We start from the raw sequence: 15800 nt of genomic DNA on the forward strand, positions 1-15800 counted from the left end.
GGTTAATTACAATGTGGAGTCTGAAACCGTATCAGTGAAGTTTGGTTCTTTGTTATATTAAAACCCATTGGTCTGTCTTACACTTTGAATGAATCTTTTACTCTTGCATGCTTTTTAAACATCATGCTTAAGGCATTTGGAGAAAATTCACTGAGTTCACTGAGTTTTAAAGTATTGATAGACTGTCAGGTTCATGGTGGCAATACAAATATTCCAAAATTCTAATTTTCACGTCAAAGCTTAGATTTTATCATTGGCAACAAATATTGTCACTTGTTGCTCTTGAAGTGATAAGCTTACTTGGCTCTTCTTCAAGAAAATGTTTGGCAAATAATCACATCTTAATAATTATAGTTGTCAGTTATTTTTCAAATAAGAATGATGTTCATTTTAAAAGTAGCTAGTTTGTAGTTTAGCTTGCAAATGAAACAAATACACAAGTGCTTTTCTCTGAGATTGCCACTTTACTCCAGTATGCATCACAAGTACTTTATGCATACTTTCCATTTTGTCACACAGAATGTTAAAAAATGTGCACTCAAGAGTCAAGGTATATGGGAGTTCCCTGGGGGCCTAGTGGTTAGGATTCTGGGCTTTCACTGCAGTGGCCTGGGTTCAGTCCCTGATCAGGGAGCTGAGATCCTGCAAGCCATGTGGCGTGGCTTTAAAAAAAAAAAAAAAGAGTCAAGGTATAATAAAACTAATCATTTTTACTGCTTTGTCATGGGCAGTATTAAGTGAAACTCCCTCCCTACCTCCCTTCTTTCACTCTAAGTGTGTGGCAGTGTATTCAGTGACCACTATTATAGTTTGGTGCCTCTGCCCTGATTTGTGCTAACATTCCATAGTTTTTCCCCACCATTGCCTTTGCACTATCATGATGTGCGGGTGTCAATAAAGCTGACAAATAATGAGTTAGTATTGTGAAAATAGTTTGTATTTCGTGGACCCCCTGAAACAGTCTTGGAGACTTCCAGAGATTCTTTAATCACAGTTTGAGAACCACTGAGCTAAACAATTTTAAAATGCTCTTAAAGCTGGTGGAAGTAGCATAACTCAACATAATAATTCAGCTTCTGAATGGTAAGAGTTGGTTTTAATATATAAATGAGTTTACTGGTTCAAGCTTTTAATATTTCAGCTTTTCTGAAAGTATACTTCAAGCTGGTTTAGAAATAATTTTGTACAGTAATCAATGCCTGTTAGAAATAGAATATTTTGTATCTGTATCACTAGATACTGAGCCTCACTGTAAACATCTAGCTAAGTTTATGATGGTTTAATTACCTATCTTTTTAGTTACTAATTTTTTCTTCTTTTGAATAAATAAAAGTGTAAAAATTAATGTAACATCAAGGTTAATACTATATCATAAGATCAAAGACCTTATGGTATAGTATTTAGAGTATAGTGTTTAAGTATAGAGTGTATAGTATAGAGTGTTTCTGTTGTGATGTTTAAGTCATCTTAAATGCTCTAGCAGTAGAGATTGTTTTCTGATTTTTTTTTAAGGTTTTGGTTACTGTATTACTTTTTTTTGTAGTTAGTAATAGAGCATATTAAAATCTTTTAAATATACAGTTGTGCTTCATATTCTGTCATTGCTAGTTTTTACTTTCAGTGGTTTGCTGAATTTCCTAAAGAGAGTTGTCTTTTAACATCCAACAGATAGCATGTTGTCCAGTTTATGTTGCTTTGGTATTTGGAAACATTGGGTTGCAAGCATGTAGAACAGACTGTCAGTCAGTTTGCTGTGTTGTAATTTGGAATAAAGTTAGAATAAACACTTTTTGCAAAAATAATCCTAATAAATATTTTCCGTATTAGAGAAATCATGAATCGTTCAGAGCTACCTCGTTAGATTGTGAAGCTTCTTCATGGGGAGCACCAGGCAGGGCATGTTCATTTCTGCCACCTTCTTTCTTTTGCAGTGATCTTAATCATAGCACGCAATATGTACAGGGGCTAGCACTTTGTACCCTCGGCTGCATGGGCTCCTCAGAGATGTGCAGAGATCTTGCAGGAGAGGTAGAGAAACTCCTGAAAACCTCCAACTCTTACTTGAGAAAAAAGGTAACTTTCCATGAAACCGAATGTCTGCGTTTGGATTAGGGAGTATTATGGAGATGAGAAGGCAGATTATTCATATTTGAAACCTCAAATGATAATATAACTTATCTTTCCCTGTGCAGTAAATGTATTTTTTAAATGATTATATATGAATCAGTTGTTTATAAATCAAAATCTTTTTGATACTAATTTTGGAGGTGATTTTTTTTTTTTTTTTTTTTTTTTTTTTGCGGTACGCGGGCCTCTCACTGTTGTGGCCTCTCCCATTGCGGAGCACAAGCTCCGGATGCACAGGCTCAGCGCCCATGGCTCACGGGCCTAGCCGCTCCGCAGCATGTGGGATCTTCCCGGAGCGGGGCAAAAACCCGTGTCCCAAAAACCCGTGTCCCCTGCATCGGCAGGTGGACTCTGAACCACTGCGCCACCAGGGAAGCCTGGAGGTGATTTTTTTTTTTTTTATTGCTATTTAACTCTCCAATTAATAAGTGATTGTGAACACTTTAATTCTCTTAATTCATCGTTTTTCAAGGAAATGATTTATAAACAAGCAAATGTTATTGGACCCTAGATGGCATACCTAATTACTTCCTAAATTACCTGATTCTAAACAGTATTAAACAAAGTGATAATGAACAGATCTTTACGAATTTATTTTAGTGCCCATGTCTTTGTATTAGGGCCTTTGAATCTTGGAAGTGCAGTTCCATTGGGACCTAGATAATTATTAGGGAATGATGTAGAACATACTTCCTAAAATTGATATATCTAAATGGAATAGTAATGGAAGACAGTGATCTTATTCACTTATTTGCTTTTATTTGTTGATATAAACATTTTGTTGTTATTTTATTGTGCTTGAATCCTAAAACCTTCATAAACAGAGGGTAAAATTTAGGTCTTTAGAAGTGAGTCACATAATATCGTCTGGTTGGCGTTTATTGTGCCTCTGTATTAATGGTGTGAGACAAAGCTGTTGAAAGGGTCAAGCTGTTTTCCAGGATCATGCACTGTTAATGATGGCTACAGACCAAAGCCAGTCTTTTCTCTTAAAAAATGTGTGGGCTGCTCTTGTTCAGAAAGATTAAATAAATAATAATTATTAAATAAAATAATTCCTACAGATTAGGAAAAAAAATTGTTTCCCCCAACTGTAGCATGGAAAGAATTAGCTGAAATCTTTTCTTGTTAATGTATCTAAACTTTTATGTTATTCAATTCCAACAAATAGTAGTTATGGTTCCTTTTGCCAGGGGTGGGGGCGTTTAACCAAAATCAGTCTTTGAATGTCTTTCTTTCCTGTGAACAAGTTTCTTCAGTAGAGACTAGCTAACTGAGAGGCATTTAACTAAGATCCTAAGTAACTTTCAAATGATTTTCTTGATTTTAGTAGAGAGTGAATTGGGGAAAGTATAGGTATTATTAAAAGCAGCAGCAGATTTAAAGCATCTGCAGTATATATATCTTTCAGTTGCATAATGTTTTTATAAAACCTTTTGGTCTTTTTACTCAGAAGAATGATTATCACAGATGGAAGTCTTTATTTTTTACTTTGCAAAACTCCACATAAATTATGTTTAGCATGTTTGATAAGTTTGTGTTAACCATGGTCTAGTCGAGAAAGCTTTTGTCCACTTATTTGGTAATACATGACCGAAGAGACAGGTGAGTTAGAAGTTCTCGTTAATGCAGTCAGTATAAGTTGGAAAGCCCTAACCAGTTAATAAATAACTAGTAAGTCTGATAATAATAAATAATCAACCTGATACCTAACTCCTTTCTTTTTTCATGTAGGTGAACTAGTTGATGAGGTTTTGTTGTTTATAAGATTGGTTGTCCTGACTTAATTGAAATAAATCTTCTTTTGTCCTTTTTATGTTTTTTATAGGCAGCACTTTGTGCTGTTCATGTCATCAGGAAGGTTCCTGAACTTATGGAGATGTTCTTACCAGCAACAAAAAATTTGTTGAATGAAAAGAACCATGGTAATGTGATTTAGATGCACTCATGAAGTACTGGGGGAGAAGGGGAAAGAGAACAGGCTTCAGGCAGTGCTGGCCTTCTGTCTCATGCAGTGGACTCACCTTTCTACTGTGCTTGGACGCTTTTCCAGGAAGGGCTAATGGGTTGAATCTCTCTTCTACTCCCATATCCTAGTTCTTGTAATTAGAGATTGATTCCTTTACAGTAAGCTTGTTGTTTTTCATTTCTGGTCCTCTTTTACTATATTAAAAATACTGTATTAAGTAATAGTGTAATTACAATGGATCCTAGCCTTGATTTTCATGTGTAAAACCCTTTGATTTCCTGACTATTTTATAATAGAAGAAAAAGATATTTCTTTATTGCTTTGCCGTAGTAGTGTAAGATTTGTGAAACTACTCTTAGGTTACTTGTAACAGGAATTTGTAATGGGTACCCAGATATATTTTTATAAAGCTTGAGAGAAATTAAATGAAATGTGGCAGTTCTTTACCGAGCATTTTATTCTTCTTTTGAAGTCAGTGAAACAAGTTCTGAGTGAAGAAAATTCTTGTGTCCTAAATGCTAAGAGAAAAAATGGTAACGTGTATTTAATTTGATTAATGCAGTCCTGTGCCTAGAAGACTCAAAATATACTTGTTGAACAAATGAATGTTTAGGGTACTTATTTATTATTTAGTGAAAAGTATGGTGTGATTCTTTTCACTCACTCTTGACCAAGCAAATTTACTTTGTCATTCACAACTACCTTGGGTTTTTCATATATTTTATCTGGAAATTTAAAATCTTAGTAAGATTTTTCTTCTTGAAATATCTATCAAAACTCAGCTAAGAGCTTATTAAGTCTGGAGCAGGTGATGTCCAGTTTATATTGACTAGGAGCATGTCTTTATGGATATTCTCAAATGTAGAGACAGGTGTATTGGTTCTCATTTTTTAGCAATTATTTTGGTCATATAACTTTAGAATATTCTGTTTTGATTGACATCACCAGTATTAAATCAGCAGGTATCTATTAATACCTTCTTTGTATTCACCTCAATGCTTAGATTCTTTGAGAGATTAAAAAACAAAAATAGCAGCTATCCTTTTGGAATTGACCTTCAGAACTCAAAGCCTTGTACTATGAAGTTGAATAATATAGCCTCATTTTTAGTTTTCATGGGTTCTTTTCTTTCAGGTGTCCTTCACACTTCTGTAGTCCTCCTCACAGAAATGTGTGAGCGAAGCCCAGACATGCTTGCACATTTCAGAAAGGTAGGTGCCATTCTGTATATCTAAGCCTTTCTTGATTGAAAATGGTTTTCCTGTAAAGTACATGATTTTCTCACCTATGAATTTTCTTTTGAAAGAAAGCTGTGGAGCTGAATAAAGGACTTAAACAGCCCTGCTGTGTGGTAGGGCTGGAAGCCAGATTTAGGCATATAAGAACTGGCAGTAGTGCAGTGTTTTCCCTTTCATAATAGAAGTCTTCTCTCATTGTTGGCAGACACACCAGTCTCTCACGTGCTTTATCTGCTGTTTTCACATTGAAGTTAGGAAATGTAACCTGAGGTCAAATTACACACAGGAAATATGTGTGTGTGTGTGTGTGTGTGCGTGCGTGCGTGTGTATGTAGTTTAAGGCAGGTAATTTTTTTTTTAAGGTGAAAACTGCAAACTGAAATTTGACATTACTTTTACCTAACATAGGGTCCCCCACTATTCATTTTACGCTGTGGTAACTACAGTGATGGAAGTCTCTAGCTTTCTTAAGTCCCTCCCTCCCTTTCTTAGAGCATTCTGAAGTGGAAATTTTTTTCTCCATTTACGTTAGAAGGCACTAGTAAGGAGGACCCAGAGAAAGACTGTTCTTTGGGTAATTACTTGCATTCAGTTCCTTTTATAGGGTGCTGATCACTCCATAAATTGGGCTTACTTTGTACTTTAGATCTAATGAAGCTCTAATAGCAGCTCTTTTTTGGGAGGCTTTTTTGCCCTCTTAGATGTTCATGTATTGATTAAATTATTATAAAATAGTATGAGGCCCGTATCTGTCCCTAATGCTTGCTTTGTATGTTTTGTTCCTGTTGTCTGTTTGGAATCCTGCTGTATGTTAGAATGAAAAGGTAAGAATTAACCCTCTTTTAGATGGTGCATGCTGGCATTAGGTCCTTAGTGGCTTTTGTGTATCCATCCACAAATGTGGCTTTTAAAAATATACTAATGCTGAAGCTGTGCTTAATACTATGTTATTTGTCCTAGCATTTTTGGCTAACTTCCTAGTCCAGGTTTTGTCTTGTCACTTAAACTCCTGACTCCAAAGTCAGCCTTGGATTTCAGTTGCAGCCTTTCCTGATTTGTAAGCCTCCTTCTCTGCCTTTCCTTTGTCTTCACTTGAGAAACTTTGAGCACTTTCCCATTGGTGATGGCAGTTCCAGATCAGTTTGGATCCTTGACGCCAAACACTGCTTCTTCTTGAAGCAGATATTTTAGAGCCGTGTGGGTAACCTCATGCTTTAAAAAGCTCCGTACATACTTCTGAACTTTCAGTTCAGACTTAGAGCTTTAATTTCCCCCTTACTTGCCCTCAATCTTGCCTTGAAGTTTTGGGATATTAAAAGTTTTTTGAGATAGAGTGGGTGGGCATCAACTGATTTTCATGGCTGCAGCCTTTCCCTTTGTCATTTTATTTTGTTTGTCTTGTTATCAGTTTTAGTATTTTGTTTGTCTTGTCATCAGTTTTGCATTTTTGTCTGAAAAATAAAGCTGGGTTCTAGGAATTTGTATGCTGAACACTTAGACATTTGTGCTTTTTGTCCCGGGGTGCTCTTATGTGGTGTGAGTTTAGTAGCTGAAGGAAAAAGGACTTCTCTGAGACAGAAACCAGATTTTAAAAAAAAAAAAAACTTAATTAATTAATTGATTTTTTTGGCTGCATCAGATCTTAGTTGCGGCACGCGGGATCTTTCTTTGCGGTGTGCTGTCTCTTCATTGCGGTGCACGGGCTTCTCTCTAGTTGTGGTGTGCGGGTTTTTCTCTCTCTAGTTGTGGCACGCGGACTCCAGGCTGCATGGGCTCTGTAGTTTGCGGCATGCGGGCTCCCTCATTGAGGCACGTGAGCTCAGTAGTTGTGGCGCAGGCTTAGTTGCCCTGTGGCATGAAGGATCTTAGTTCCCTGACCAGGGATCGAACCCGTGTCCCCTGCATTGGAAGGCAGATTCCTTACCACTGGACCACCAGGGAAGTCCCCAGAAACCAGATTTTAAAAAGTAATTGAGGATATGGGTAGTACAAAAAAGGAGACCATTGGGAATTATGCAAGGCGAGCTACTTTTTGTGCAGAGCTTGGTAACTAGATGATCCCGGTTTTATTACATTTTAAAGCAGTTTATACAGTTATATTATTCTGACCTCTAATATAAATCTGTCCACAGTTGACAGATTTAATGAGGATTCTGTTTAGAATTTACAGGTCATTATAGCTTAGATTCGTTTTAATCTTGGAGTTGTCCAAATTAGATTTTTGTTTAGGTGACTTATGAAGTGCTTAATTGAAGTGTTATGGCCAAACTTATTTAAATTCCCACAGATTATGTTGTCTTGTATTTAGTAGTAGACTTAGTGTTGTAAATGTTTTGAGTGTGCACCTTGGGCAGAGCTTGGCTTTTCTTTCAGTCTTGATCCCCTTTTAGAATTGGAGAGTAGGGAGGAATCCAAACACGATGAGAAAAAAATAATTGAGTTGCAGCAAAGTTGGGGCTGTTTTGACTGCCTCCAAAAGAGATATGATTCAGTTTGCTTTGGACACTTCTTAATGTTAGGTGGTTAGAGTTGTTTATATAGCTAAATTGGGTTTGTAGTTAGAGACTGGAAATGTTCTTATTGTGGCAGACATTTTGGAATAGGGTTTTAACCTTAAATGATTGATCAACAGAGTTTGAAATGAATGATAATATTTAAAGCATTTTTAAGTTCAGCTTGACAGTAAAATTGCCTCTACTATGTGCTGTGAGTCAGTCTCATGGACAGAGTAAAAAGAAGAAGGGCATTCTGACCATAAGGAATGTATAGTTTCATTAGTGAGATAAGACAGGCAACAAATGTATAATTAGGTGCTGAAATGAAATTTTACCTAAAATTGTGTCATATGAGTTAAGAATAGGAAAAGGACATTATTCATGGCCTTGCTGTCTTCCTAAAGTGAAGGATACAATTTTTCATGTGTCTGTTCCACTTAGTCAATGTTGGAGGCTTTTGTATTCCCTGTTGTTTGTTGGAAAAGGATTTAACGAGCCAAATATTAAGAGGAGAGAATTTTTTTCTCTATTTGAGATAGTCTGTTTTAAGACTATAATTTTAATAAAATCACCAGTATTTTGGATGTGATAACATTTTATATCCACATGTGTCGAATGTATTAAAAACTGAATATATTTGTGCAACCTAGGTGTGTCAAGTCCTATAGAAGTAGAAATGCAATATGCCCCATAGGTACCTGTTTTACTTGGTTCTCAGAGGCTTTCTAACCTACTGTTATTTGTAGTACCTTTGCGTGTATAACTCTGGAGTAAAAACATCTGGTTTGTTTTTAATTGAGATATTCCTTCTTGAGTTCTTGGCCAAAATACTCCTAAGTTATATTTATCAAACATCAACAGTATACTAGTATATTGTATCAGTAGAATTTGCTTGGACTCAGACCCTTGCATCCTTTTTCTAAGTCAAATTACCTGCCTATTCATGAGAAATTCTTTGATGTTCACTGTTTTTTGATGCATTTCTCTTCCCCGCAGCTTGTGCCCCAGTTAGTTCGTATTCTAAAGAACCTCATCATGTCCGGATATTCACCAGAACATGATGTTTCTGGGATCAGTGACCCCTTTTTGCAGGTGAGGTTGAAAGAAAGTTTTGGATAAATGATATATTTTGGAATAGATTTTTCCTTCCTCTTAGGTTTGTGTTGGGTAGAGATTTGGTAGTTAATTGATTAAACTAATTACATTAACAAATGAATAGTGACACATTTCTGTATGAGATTAATAGGATAAAATTATAGTTGTAATAGTCAAATCATATACTACATGGAAACTTGATTTACCAATATAATACAGCTCTGCAGGTGGTGGTATCCTTTGGCTGTGAAGTGTCAAAGTGTGGGTTGTCTAATAACTTCATTAAGACATAGAACCATGTATAACTTCTCTAAAGATAATGTTTAAATTTCTTCTGTTTTGAATTTTACCATTTCTATTGGGATCTAAGACTTCAATTTAAGTTATTTGAATTTCATATCAGGCGAAGTTCCTTTGTGCCAGGCGGAATTTGTTGACATTTGTCATATTTTGCACATTAGGTACGAATTTTGCGGTTATTAAGAATTTTAGGACGAAATGATGATGACTCAAGTGAAGCTATGAATGATATATTAGCACAGGTGAGTAGACCAAAACTTGCATTTAAGTAAACACTCATTTTAGTAAAGCAGGGAGTAGAATGATTGTGAGTAAATGGAGCAGTTTTTATTTGTGTTTTCTCGTTGGTGGCTGTAATCAGTCACAAAATGTCTCCTGTTACCTCTGGATATTTTTTGGGAGCATTGTTTTGTCACTTTTGTAACACCCTCTGTGTCTTTTCAGGTTGCCACTAATACGGAGACTAGTAAAAATGTAGGAAATGCTATTCTTTATGAAACGGTTTTGACTATCATGGATATTAAGTCAGAGAGTGGACTGCGAGTAAGTCTTTTTAATCTTTTCTTCCCTAAACATTTTATTTAAAATAATTGACTTGGATTTTGGAAATGAATTCCATTTGGAAATTAACTTTAGTAAAGAATGATGCAGAATATATAGTGCTTTTTTTTGGTATCTGAAATATCATTTTCTCCACTGAAGGCTTAATATTGATTATAATAGAAACTGGAAGAGCTTAGGTATGATTAGAAACATAGATAATGTTAAGTGAAGGAAAAATTTCTTTCTTTCTCTTTTTTTTTTCTTTTTTGACCACACCATGCGGCATATGGGATCTTAGTTCCCCGACCAGGGATGGAACCCATGTCCCCTGCATTGGAAGCGGGGAGTCTTAACCACTGGACCTCCAGGGAAGTCCCAAGGAAGCATTTCTGAATGAGCTTTTTTTAGAGCCATGATTTGAATTGGGCTCAATCACTTCAAATAAGACATGATATTTGAGTTAATTCATTTCTCTAAATATTTATTTTTATTTGAGAAATAAACACAAAGTAAAAGAATTCAAACAGTACAAAAGGTATGCAGGGAGGAAGATGTCTGTCTGTAGCTTTCATGTGTAGACTCTCAATTTTTCTAGTGGGAAATATGGTTACTATTTTCTTTTTTTTTTTAACATCTTTATTGGAGTATAATTGCTTTACAATATGGTGTTAGTTTCTGCTGTTTAACAATGTGAATCAGCTATATGTATACATACATGCCTTCCCTCTTACGTCTCCCTCCCACCCTCCCTACCCCACCCCTCTAGGTGGTCACAAAACACCAAGCTGATGCAGCTGCTTCCCACTAGCCATCTGTTTTACATTTGGTAGTGTAAATGTGTCAATGCTACTCTCACCATTTTCTAATGTACTTTTTTTTGGAGATATTTTATCCATATTTAAATGTGTCTGTACATGTGTATTTCTTGTCTACCCCACTTTTAAAAACTTTTTATTTAAAATAATTTTAGACTTACACAAAAGTTGGAAAAATAGTTCAGAGTCCAATATTACCGTTCGCTCAGCTTCCCCTAATGTTAGCATCTTGTATAACTGTAGTATAATTACCAAAACTAAGAAGTTAATATTGGTTCAGTACCATTAACCATATTACAGACTTCATTCACATTTCACCAGTTTTTCTACTGATGACTAATCCTTGATCCCACATTGCATTTATTGTCATGTCTCCTTAGTCTCCTCCAATCTATGACATTTCCTTCATCTTTCCTTCGTTTTTGTGACTTTGACACTTTTGAAGAGTACTGATCAGTTACTTTGTAGAATGTCCCTCAGTTTGGCTCTGTCTGATATATATATATATATTTTTAATATTTATTTATTTATTTGGTTGTGCCAGGTCTTAGTTGTGGCATGCAGGCTCCTTAGTTGTGGCATGCGAACTCTTAGTTGTGGCATGCGTGTGGGATCTAGTTCTCTGATCAGGGATTGAACCTGGGCCCCCTGCACTGGGAGCACAGAGTCTTAACCACTGCGCCACCAGGGAAGTCCCTGATATATTCTTTTTTTAAAAAATTTTTTTCTAAATTTATATTTTGGCTGCTTTGGGTCTTTGTTGCTGCATGTGGGCTTTCTCTAGTTGCGGCGAGCAGGGGCTACTCTTCGTTGCGGTGTGCAGGCTTCTCATTGCAGTGGCTTCTCTTGTTTGGAGCATGGGCTCTAGGCACGGGGCTTCAGTAGTTGTGGCACATGGGCTCAGTAGTTGTGGCTTGTGGGCTCTAGAGCGCAGGCTCAGTAGTTGTGGCACATGGGCTTAGTTGCTCCGCGGCATGTGGGATCTTCCTGGACCAAGGCTGTATTGGCAGGCGGATTCCTAGCCACTGTGCCACCAGGGAAGTCCCCCCACCCCGATACATTCTTATAATTAGCTTGAGGTTATGCTTTTTTGGCAAGACTGCCACAGAAGTGGTGTGCCCTTCTCAGCTTCATATCAGGAGGTACCTGCTATCTGTTTGTCTCATTACTGGTGATATTAACCTTGATCTTTTGGTTAAGGTGGTGTCTCTCCACTGTATAATTGTTTTTTCCCCTTTGTAATTATAATATTTTGGAGGAAACACTTTGACACTATGCAGATATTCTGTTCTCCTCAGACTTTTACCCACCATTTTAGTACCCATCAGAGGATCTTGTCTGCAACAGTTATTAGGGTGGTGTTCTAATGATACCTCATTTTTCCTCATTAAATAATTGGAATTCTTCTGTAAGGAAAAACTCTCCCTCAAGAATTTATTCATTCTTTCAACCATTTATTAGTATAATAATTGCTAACCCATAGCTTTGTAAGAAACAAATTTACTACAGTATTTGTGTATAGTTCTTTTTGTCATCTGGGTTGTTCTGCACCTTACACATTTCATGTTAGGTGAAAACATTATGTTGGAGCTAGTTTATATTCATGTATAGAGACCTCATTTTTAAAAAGGTTGTGGTAGAATATTCATAATATAAAATTTATCATTTTAACCATTTCTAACTCTGTAGTTCAGTGGCATTAAGCACATTCACATTGTTTTGCAACCTACACAACCATTTATCTTCAGAACTATTTGGTCTTCCGAAACTGAATCTACGTACCTATTAAACAATAACTCTCCCTTATCCCCTGTCCCCAACCCCTGGCAACCACTGTTCTACCTTCTGTCTCTATGGATTTGCCTGTTCAGGACATTTCACATAAATGGAATCATATAATATGGGGTGTTTGTGTCTGGCTTATTTCACTTAGTATAATGTCTTCAAGGTACATCCATTTCACAGCATGTGTCAGGATTTATTCTTTTTAATGGTCGCATACTATTCCGTTGTATGGATGTGCCATAGTACATGTAGCAAATTTGCTATTAATGGACTCTCCTATCATTTGTGATTACAGATAGTGTTGCAGTAGATTTTTGTGCATATGTACAAGTATATTTGTCAGCTAAATTCCTAGAAGTGAAATTGTTGAAGCAGAGGATATAGTTTCATTTTGTAGCTTTTATTTATTTATTTATTTATTTATTTGGCTGCACCATGTGGCATGCCGGATCTTAGTTCCCCAACCAGGGATCAAACCCGTGCCCCCTGCAGTGGTAGCACAGAGTCCTAATCACTGGACCACCAGGGAATTCCTCATTTTAAATATTTGTAGTTACTGCCAGGTTTCCTTCCAGTGAGGCTGTTAACAATATTATTTTTCTGCTAATGATATAAAAACTTTAAAACAATCTTTCAGCAGAAGTAAAATATGGTTTTAGGAGCTTGCCTTCAGAATTTTTTTTTTTTTTTTTTGGCTAGCAATCTATAGAAGTACTAACTAAACTACCACCTTTAAATAGTTTGCACCTATCAGAGGCCAGAAAGTGACCCTTAAACAATATAGATATTTGATTTTCCTAAATTTTTAAGCTATGCTGTTTCTCTATAGGTCCTAGCCATAAATATCCTGGGTCGTTTCTTATTGAACAACGACAAGAATATTAGGTAAGTTAACTGAAAAATGTCTTGTATCTGGCTATTATAAACTCAGTGTACTCAAGAGTGACTTTGCTCAAGACCACACATGTATTGAGTGACATATCTAGAACTTCAACTCAGGATTTTTATTTTTAGTCTGGTATTAAAACCATTTTGATAAGAATTTGAGTATTTGCCTCATGAGTTAATTTTTAGTCCTGTTTATACGTTAGCATTAAGAGTCAGCAAACTTTTTCTGTAAGGGACCAGATAGATGGTCAGTATTTTAGACTCCATGGGCCTTAGGGTCTATTTGGCAACTACTCACCTCTGCCTCTTGGTGTGAAAGCAGCCATAGACTGTGTAAATGATGAGCATGGCTGTATTGCAGTAAAAATTGATTTACCAAACCAGACAGCAGAGGGCTGGGTTTTTGCAGATAGGCTGTAGTTTGCTGACCCCTGCTCTAAATTAAGAAGAAAAATATAACATTTTAGTTGCAAACCTGGAACATGTTTGTGAGCTCCAGCTATTTTTTTAAAGTAGATGAATTTATCAGTATTATCTTCTATTCTTTCTTGTCATGTTACAATTGAAAAAATGTGGAAATAATCATTATGGTACCCTGAATTATCTTCTCCTTCCAGAAGAATTCTTAAATACTTGGATCATAAACTCACATTTTTGCAGGGGCAGTTTTGGTACTGGTATCAAACAAAAGCAGAGGAAATATAAATGGTAAAATTGAAATAATTTCTTCTTGTGTTTTGGGGCTCAGACAGCCTGAAAAGGCATACTATATACTTATTTTGTTGTACTACTTGAAAGAGTTTGGAAGAATCAAGTCAGTCACTTGTAGAAGTTTAAATGGAATTGACCATGAATACAAATCTAAATCTAAGGCTTCTGGTTGCCACAGCTTTAGATTATAGTGTTTTTTATGGCTTTACTGTGTTTCCATTTTACTCACTAATCTGTCTTGTCTTTTAAATATTTAACAATGTATGCTTTCCCTTAGTCATTGGACATCTTCTTTGTCGTTAAGCAGAGAACTATCCTGAATTTTACATTTTAATTCTGTTCTTCTGCAACTTTATGTCATGCAGATATGTAGCTTTAACATCTTTGTTGAAGACTGTGCAGACAGATCATAACGCAGTACAGAGGCACAGAAGTACCATTGTGGACTGTCTAAAAGATTTGGATGTCTCAATAAAACGGTAACAGATTATTGAAAATTCTGCTCCCCACCCATCACCTGATAACTTTGTAATAGTTTTGAGAGGGAGAATGTTGACATTTATGTATTTAGTCATTATTTTCACAGAGTAAATCCTTTTTTCGAAAGGATTGGCAGGGAGAAGTTTAGATTAATGAAAGAGGCCAGTACGGAATACTGAAGTGCACACTGAAGTTGTCCTTGGTTCTTTGATGAGTAAAACAGGTACACATAAGCTGGGCATATGTTTACTCAACAGAGGTACTGTGTTCTGTGTGTTGGAGGATGAAAATACGGAGTGATCCATCGGCTGAGTGTTTTATCACAATGCTGAAACTCAAATTGCTGACAGCACACATTTTCTCACAGTACTTCAAGATACTAGAGGCGGCCGTGTTTCTTAGAACAGTGCATCTAGGAATGACTTTTAGGCAGCACATAGGACTTAGAAAAGGCATGTATATTTTTTCCTTGATGTAGTAATTGTACTGTTTCTCTTCTTAGAATAACTGTAGTTGTTTGTAAAACCTAGTTATAGTTGGCCTCAGTGAACTTTTGGTTTACTGTTCAAACCAGAAAAAATTAGATTTGAAATGATCTCTGAAACTATTCACTTAACAAATATTCATTGATAATTGTGTTCCTTTTATTTGCAGAGAACAGGTGCTAAGTGCTTGGGCAAACTAAAGATAAGACCTAGAGTCAGTAATAACAACTTTTTTTTTTTTTTTTTTTTTTTCCGTACGCGGGCCTCTCACTGTTGTGGCCTCTCCCATTGCGGAGCACAGGCTCCGGATGCGCAGGCTCAGCGGCCATGGCTCACGGGCCCAGCCGCTCCGCGGCATATGGGATCCTCCCAGACCGGGGCACGAACCCATATCCCCTGCATCGGCAGGCGGACTCTCAACCACTGCGCCACCAGGGAGGCCCCAACAACTTTTACATAGTACTTTGCAAAGGATTTATAAGCAGTCTCTCAGTTGGTTCTCAGAGCAAGCCAGTAAGAGACTAGGCAATTACTTCTATCCCCAATTAACAGATTAAAATACAGTACCAAAGGAATCAAATGACTTACTCCAAACCTTACCCCTTGGACATGGCAGACGTGGGAATAGAAATCAGACTTTCTGACTTCTATTGTGTTGTTTCTCTATAGCTCATGACTGGGCTTTGCTTTTCAAAAGTAAAACCTGGGTCTCTTTGACAGGTTATATAACAGTAGGAGCTTAGACTCTGGAGCCAGAAAGCCTCATTTCAAATCCTAGCTCTGCCCTTAATAAACTTTGTGTAGTTACTTAGCCTTCCTGTGCTTCAGTTGTCCCATATGCAAAATGTGGATACAAGAGCACCCACTTC

General features: G+C 36.6%; 1 protein-coding gene and 1 non-coding gene across 2 annotated transcripts in view; both read left to right on the forward strand.

Moving 5' to 3' along the window:
• AP1G1 (adaptor related protein complex 1 subunit gamma 1) overlaps positions 1-15800 on the forward strand; it is an 80861-nt gene that overhangs the window by 44472 nt on the left and 20589 nt on the right. Inside the window, exons 4-11 of the mRNA XM_060083257.1 lie at positions 1932-2073; positions 3956-4052; positions 5231-5307; positions 8826-8921; positions 9386-9466; positions 9669-9767; positions 13197-13252; positions 14332-14445. Coding sequence (XP_059939240.1) covers positions 1932-2073; positions 3956-4052; positions 5231-5307; positions 8826-8921; positions 9386-9466; positions 9669-9767; positions 13197-13252; positions 14332-14445 — 762 coding nt within the window. The remainder of the gene's footprint in view (positions 1-1931; positions 2074-3955; positions 4053-5230; positions 5308-8825; positions 8922-9385; positions 9467-9668; positions 9768-13196; positions 13253-14331; positions 14446-15800) is intronic.
• Positions 14717-14802, forward strand: LOC132481007 (small nucleolar RNA SNORD71). Its single transcript, XR_009530719.1, has one exon. It is a non-coding gene; the product is annotated as a small nucleolar RNA SNORD71 (small nucleolar RNA).

Source organism: Mesoplodon densirostris, chromosome 19 (assembly GCF_025265405.1).
Source record: "Mesoplodon densirostris isolate mMesDen1 chromosome 19, mMesDen1 primary haplotype, whole genome shotgun sequence".
In the NCBI taxonomy this organism is placed as follows: domain Eukaryota; kingdom Metazoa; phylum Chordata; class Mammalia; order Artiodactyla; family Ziphiidae; genus Mesoplodon; species Mesoplodon densirostris.